This window comes from Musa acuminata, chromosome BXJ3-1, assembly GCF_036884655.1.
Source record: "Musa acuminata AAA Group cultivar baxijiao chromosome BXJ3-1, Cavendish_Baxijiao_AAA, whole genome shotgun sequence".
NCBI lineage: Eukaryota > Viridiplantae > Streptophyta > Magnoliopsida > Zingiberales > Musaceae > Musa > Musa acuminata.
The window spans coordinates 34,518,475-34,524,624 of NC_088349.1; the positions used below are offsets into that span (position 1 = coordinate 34,518,475).

At 56.9% G+C, this 6,150-nt stretch overlaps 4 protein-coding genes across 4 annotated transcripts; all 4 read right to left on the bottom strand.

Moving 5' to 3' along the window:
- Window positions 1–679: 679 nt before the first annotated feature.
- On the bottom strand, window positions 680–2,125 carry LOC135629235 (uncharacterized). Its single transcript, XM_065136430.1, has 2 exons — window positions 1,215–2,125; window positions 680–1,088 (listed from the first exon to the last, which is right to left on the bottom strand). The coding sequence occupies exons 1-2, from the start codon at window positions 2,123–2,125 to the stop codon at window positions 680–682; spliced, it is 1,320 nt and encodes a 439-aa protein (XP_064992502.1).
- Window positions 2,126–2,158: 33 nt separating this feature from the next.
- Window positions 2,159–3,373, bottom strand: LOC135629236 (uncharacterized). Its single transcript, XM_065136431.1, has 2 exons — window positions 3,023–3,373; window positions 2,159–2,596 (listed from the first exon to the last, which is right to left on the bottom strand). The coding sequence occupies exons 1-2, from the start codon at window positions 3,371–3,373 to the stop codon at window positions 2,159–2,161; spliced, it is 789 nt and encodes a 262-aa protein (XP_064992503.1).
- A 675-nt stretch (window positions 3,374–4,048) lies between these two features.
- LOC135629237 (uncharacterized) lies at window positions 4,049–4,498 on the bottom strand. The gene has a single exon (XM_065136432.1). The coding sequence runs from the start codon at window positions 4,496–4,498 to the stop codon at window positions 4,049–4,051; it is 450 nt and encodes a 149-aa protein (XP_064992504.1).
- A 180-nt stretch (window positions 4,499–4,678) lies between these two features.
- Window positions 4,679–5,764, bottom strand: LOC135629238 (uncharacterized). The gene has a single exon (XM_065136433.1). It carries the CDS (start codon window positions 5,762–5,764, stop codon window positions 4,679–4,681), a length of 1,086 nt encoding a protein of 361 aa, XP_064992505.1.
- Window positions 5,765–6,150: the final 386 nt, after the last annotated feature.

Consider the following 6,150-nt stretch of genomic DNA (forward strand, 5'->3'; position numbering starts at 1 on the left):
GCTGGAGGCTGAAGTCCTATGCTTGAAGTCCGAGGCGAAGGCGGCTGAGGAGGAGAAGGAGGGTCTCCAAGAGCTCCTAAGGGTGACACAAACCGAGGCTTGCCTGGTCCAAGGCGAGGTGGTCACCCTGACCCAGAAGTTGGAGGGGGCCCTAGCTGAGGCGAGGGGGGCCTCAAAAGCTCTAGTGGCCGAGCGAGATCAGCGACCAAAAAAAGACAAAGAAATAATTGAAGCCTACAAGCAATCCTCAGGCTTCCAGCTCGGGCTGGTTCGGTCAGGGCATGTCACCTACGAGTACGGGTACCGGATTGCCCTGGGCCGGTTCCAGACGCGCCATCCCGGGTTGGAAGTCGAGGTGGATCCATTTGCCTCGCATCCCGAGGATTTAGATGTAGATATGCCGGATGAGGTTCCTTTCGATGATAGCGTCAGGGGTTCCGACGGTTAGGGTAGATTTTTGAGGTCGGCTCGGCTGAGCTAGGGTTGAGTCTTGTAATATCTTTTTGTAATCCTTGAGTCCTATTATAGTCGAGTCTTGTAATTCCCTGTTTCTGAAATAAAGAAGACTTTTCTTCTCGTATGTTGTTCATCTTCAAAAAGCGAAAAGCTCATTACTCGGACGAGAAACTTCCCCTTCTTTAGACGAAAAACTTTTTCCCTTAGGCGAAAGACTTCTTTCTCAGACGAAAAACTTCTTAAGGTTCTGGACGTTCCATGTTCTTGGCAAAGAAGAACCGTCCATCGTCTCGAGCCTGTATGTACCCGGTCGGACTACCTCGACGACTCGATAAGGTCCCTCCCATTTGGGGGCCAGCTTTCCCATTGCTCGGGTCGGGTCACTTACCTCGGTCTTGCGTAAGACTAGGTCGCTTAACTTGATTGGTTGGGGTCGTACCTTCCTATTGTAGACCCTTGCGATGGCCCTTTTATAAGAGAGGGCTTTTAAGTGTGCATCGGCGCGCTGCTCCTCCAGCAGGTCGAGGGCGGCTCGAAGTCCTTCGTTCGAGACTTCTTCGTCATAGCCTCCTATCCGTAGGGTGGCAATGGCTACCTCGGGCGGAAGGACAGCTTCGGTTCCGAACGTCAGGCTGTACGGGGACTCTCAAGTCGCGGTCTTGGGAGTGGTGCGTAGTGACCATAGGACGCTAGGGAGCTCGTCCGTCCAGGCCGATCGGGCTGCAGACACTCTTCTTTTGAGTCCGTCCAAGATGGACCTATTGGTTACCTCCGCCAGCCCGTTCGTCTGAGGGTGGGCCACCGAGCTGAACCTTAGCTGGATGCCATGACTGGCACAGAACTCCCGGAACCTTCTACCGGCGAACTGAGGTCCGTTATCCGTAATAATGGTTTCGGGCAACCCGAACCGAGTTACTAGGTTTCTCCACACGAACTTCTCCATTTGGTGTTCCGTGATTGTCGCCAATGGCTCGGCCTCGACCCACTTTGTGAAATAATCCACTCCCATGATGATGTACTTCCATTGCCCCGAAGCCGGTGGGAAAGGTCCAAGCAGGTCCAAACCCCACTGCGTGAACGGCCACGCGCAATCGATGGGGCTGAGCGAGACCGCAGGCTGCCGGGGTGCGCGGGCATGTTCTTGGCACGAACTACACCACTGTACGTAAGCTTTCGCGTCCCGGCACATGGTCGGCCAGTAGTAACCTTGGCGGAGTATTTTGTGTGCCAAGGTTCGCCCGCCGATGTGTTCTCCGCAGACTCCTTCGTGGATCTCGGCCAAGACCATTCGGGCTTCGTCAGGCTCCAAGCATCGAAGGAGGGGGTAGGTGAAGGACCGCCTATAGAGCTGCCCACTCACCTCGGTGTACCATGCATGTGTACAACGCAGGCGCCGAGCTGCAACTTCGTCGTGGGGAAGGGTCCCATCCCCCTTGAAGCGTAGCAGCTCTTGTACCCATGTGATCGGCGCGCTGCCAGGGGCCGTAGCCGCTACTTCGATGGCACGGGCAGGGAGCTCCTCGACCTCCGGCAATGCTTCGGGGGTCGGCTTTGACGCCAGCTTAGCTAGCGCGTCGGCTCGCTCGTTCTCCTCCCTCGGAACATTAGATAACGTAAAATAAGAGAATTTGGCTGTGAGGTCCCTTACCCGTGCCAGGTATTTCACCATGGTTGGGTCCAGAGCTTCGTATCCGCCACTGAGCTACTCGGCAACAAGCTGCGAGTCAGTGAGGACGTGTATGGTAGCCACCTGCATCTCGAGGGCCAACCTGAGTCCTGCTATGAGCGCCTCGTATTCCGCTACGTTGTTAGTGGCTTGAAACCCGAAGCGGAGGGAGCGCTCGAACGAGCGTCCGTCGGGGGCGAGCAGAACCAGCCCCGCGTCGGTGCCCTTTGAGCTGGCCGAGCCATCCACGTGTAGGATCCAAGCTTCGGGAGGTTGCTCGAGATCCCCATCTACCATCTGAGTTAACTCTGCGATGGAGTCGGCTACTGCCTGGGCCTTGATGGCGGTCCTAGGCACGTATCTTATATCATGTTCACCGAGCTCCACCGCCCATTTGAGGAGCTGCCCTGCGACATCAAATTTAGATAAGACCTGCAGAAGAGGTTGGTCGGTGATGACCTCCACCGGGTGGGCCTAGAAGTAGGGGCGCAACTTCCGAGCTGACAGCACCAGGGCGAGTGCGAGTTTCTCTATCGGCGGGTAACGCTCCTCGGGTCCACTCAGGACGTGGCTGACGTAGTAGATCGGAAGTTGTTCGCCGGAGCTTTCTTTGATCAAAACAGAACTGACTGCATGTGGGGAGGCCGCTAGGTAGAGGCCCAGCTTCTCCCCGGGAGAAACAGAGGCGAGTCGGGGGAGGTTGGCCAAGCGCTGCTTTATTTGTTTGAAAGCTTCCTCACACTCCGTTGTCCACTAGAAGCTTTTCGGGTTCTTGATCGCCCTGAAGAAGGGGAGGCAGCGATCACCCGACCGGGCAAGGAAGCAAGACAAGGCGACAAGCCTTCCATTAAGTCATTGCAGGTCTTTGATCGTCCGGGGAGATTGCATGTCGATGATTGCCTGAACCTTCTCCGGGTTGGCGTCAATTCCTCTTTCGTGTACGATGAACCCGAGGAATTTCCCGGAGGTGACGCCGAAGGCGCATTTTGTGGGGTTGAGTCGCATACCGAACCTGCGTAGCGTGACGAACGCCTCGGTCAGGTCGGCGAGGTGCGCTCCGGCCTCTTGGCTTTTCACAATCATGTCGTCCACGTAAACCTCCATGTTCCTTCCGATTTGATGGGCGAACATCTTATTCACCGTTCTATGATATGTGGCCCCGGCGTTTTTCAACCCGAACGGCATGACCTTATAGAAGTACACCCCTTGATCGGTGAGGAAGGCCGTATGCTCTCTGTCTTCGGGCGCCATTCTAATCTGGTTGTATCTCGAATAGGCATCCATTAAAGAGAGGCGTGCGTGTCTGGCCGTTGCGTCGACCAGTTGGTTGATCCTCGGGAGGGGGTAGCAGTCTTTCGGGCATGCATTATTAAGACTAGTGTAGTCAACGCACATCCTCCAGCTTCCATTGTGTTTTTTCACGAGGACTACATTGGATAGCCATTGAGGATATCTGACTTCTTCTATGAAGCATACCGCTAAAAGTCGGCCCACCTCCTCTCGTATGGCGCGTTGCCGGTCAGGGGCCTACCGCCTGGGTTTTTGCTTCATCGGGCGAGCGTCAGGTGGGAAGTTGAGATGGTGCTGTGCGACCCCTAGATCGACACCCGTCATGTCAGATGGGGACCAGGCGAAGATGTCGGCATTTTCCCGCAGGAGACTGACGAGCTGCTCTCGTTCCTGTTCGGGTAGTTCCAAACCAACCTTGATCGTTTGGTCTAGCCGAGCTTCTTGTAGTGGTATATCAACGGTGGATCCCCTCGGCTCGGGGTGAGGGGCCGGTTTTTTTGTTTCCCGCGGATCTTCCAGCGGTGGCTCGATCCTGGCCCTCTTGTGTAATGAAACGGCGGTCAGGTAGCACCGCCTGGACTCTCGAGGGCTTCCCGTAACTTCTCCGACCCCAGCATGAGTCGGGAACTTGATGGTTTAGTAGTAGGTTGAGACGACGGCTCTGACCTTGTTGAGGGTGGGCCGACCGAGTATGGCATTGTAAGCAGTGGGAAGGTCGACCACCAAAAAAGTGGTCATCACCGTCTTCAACCTCGATGGGGTCCCTAGGGTCAAGGGCAGAGTAATAGCCCCTAGGGGTGATATCGAGTCTCCTGTGAACCCGGTGAGCGCTGAGCACATCAGCCTCATATTCTCCCTAGCCAAGCCGAGCTTCTGGAAGGCGTTGAAGTAAAGTATATCGGCCGAGCTCCTAGTGTCGACCATGATTCTTCTCACCTGCACGTTGGCCACCCTAGCCGATATCACAAGGGCGTCGTCGTGTTCGGGTCGCTCGGACACCTCGGTCGGGAAAGTGATCTCGGGCTCGGGCCCGTGTCCAGGGGTTACATCTGGAGCGGCTCGGGCGTACGCCTTTCTTCCCGACATGGAGCCCCCCCCCCCCGATGCGGGACCGCCAGCGATTACGTCGATGTGTCGCTCGATGGGGCCCTCCGGGTGAGGTGATTGCTCTTTGTCCGGCAGAAGGTACTAGCCGAGATGCCCTCTATGGATGAGCTCCTCAATTTGCCTTTTCAGTTCACGGCACTGTTCAGTGTCGTGTCCATGTTACCGATGGAAGTGGCAATATTTTGAGCTGTCCGCGAGCTCTCGCGGGTTCCTCATCGGGTGAGGGTCCTTGAGTAGCCCCTTCCCCTTCTCATGGAGAAATATTTCTATTCGGGATGAATTCAAGGCGGGGAGAGGAGGCCTTGGGTCGGATCCGTCCAACTTACGCCGGGACGCGACGGGTTGTTGCTGTCGGGGCAGCTTCGACTTGACCTTTTTGTGCTCCTCCCGCTTCCCAGCCATCCATGTCTCCGCGGCAATGAACTGACTAGCACGTTGAAGCATTTCGGGGACCGCGACGGGGGGCCGCTCCACGAGAGACCAGAAGAACCTGGAAGGCCGCAGGCCTATCATGAATGCCTGCATCAACAGAGAGGGGTGAGCATCCGACAGCCCGTGAATTTGCGTCGTAAAGCGGTTCACAAAATGGGAGAGGGGCTCGTCCTCCCTTTGGTTGAGTCCGAGGAGCAACACCACGCACGGCTTTGGGCGAGCGTAAGCCAGGAAGTTAAGCTCGAAATCTTTGGCGAGTTGGTCGACGGAGGCGACGGTCCCGGCCTTCAGGCTGCTGAACCACGCGCGGGCTGGCCCCCGCAGAGTTGTTGGGAACGCCCTGCACATCAAGGTGTCGAAAGTCTCGTATAGTGCCATCTGGGCGCGAAAAGCGGCCACGTGGTCCGCTGGGTCAGCGGCGCCATCATACGCGTCTAGCGAGGGGAGGCGGAAGTGTGACGGGATCGCCTGATCTTGTATCTCGGGGGTGAACGGGGATCCTTGCTGTCCGTCTACCCTGAGCTCTCCTTTTGACTTACAAACTTCCTGTTGTACTTCGTCGAGTCTTTGACTGACGAGGCGCAACTGAGCTCGTAGGGCATTTGTTGAGTCGGCAGACGGAGCCTCGGGCTCGGGGCGGCTCGCCGTGTCTTCTGCCTCCTGGCTCCCGGGCCAAGTTCTCGGGTTTTGTGGCGAGCCAGGGAGCTCGGGAAGTGGTACGTGAGTCCGGACGAGGGTCTCCTGTTGCTGCGAAGGCCGGGTTGCATGCGGAGGGGTCCGCTGGGAGACGATCGGGATGATAGTCTGCACCATGCTCGTCAGAGCTCGGACTTGATGAGCGAGGTCGTGAAAGGCCTCGGGTGACACCGGCGATGGGCCGGCAGGTGCGCCGTCGGGAGGTGACAAGCCTAGGTCATTGAACAATTGCCAATAACATTCTGACGTCGCTGCGGGGCATTCGTCACGGGATTCATCATGCGGGGGGTGTTCCCCCGGAGTGGGGAGCCCGACGGCTGAGGGTTCGCCAAAGTGGATTCACTGATCGCTTGACATTCGGATGGGTCCTCCTTCTAGCACCAATCTGTATGGTAAGTAACTTTTTTAGCCGTGACCTCGGGGTCAACGCGGCTGGTTCAGGGGTCCGAATGGCTGGGATCAGGCGTAGCTCCTCTCGAGATCTTGTGACGGTCGATTGCGGG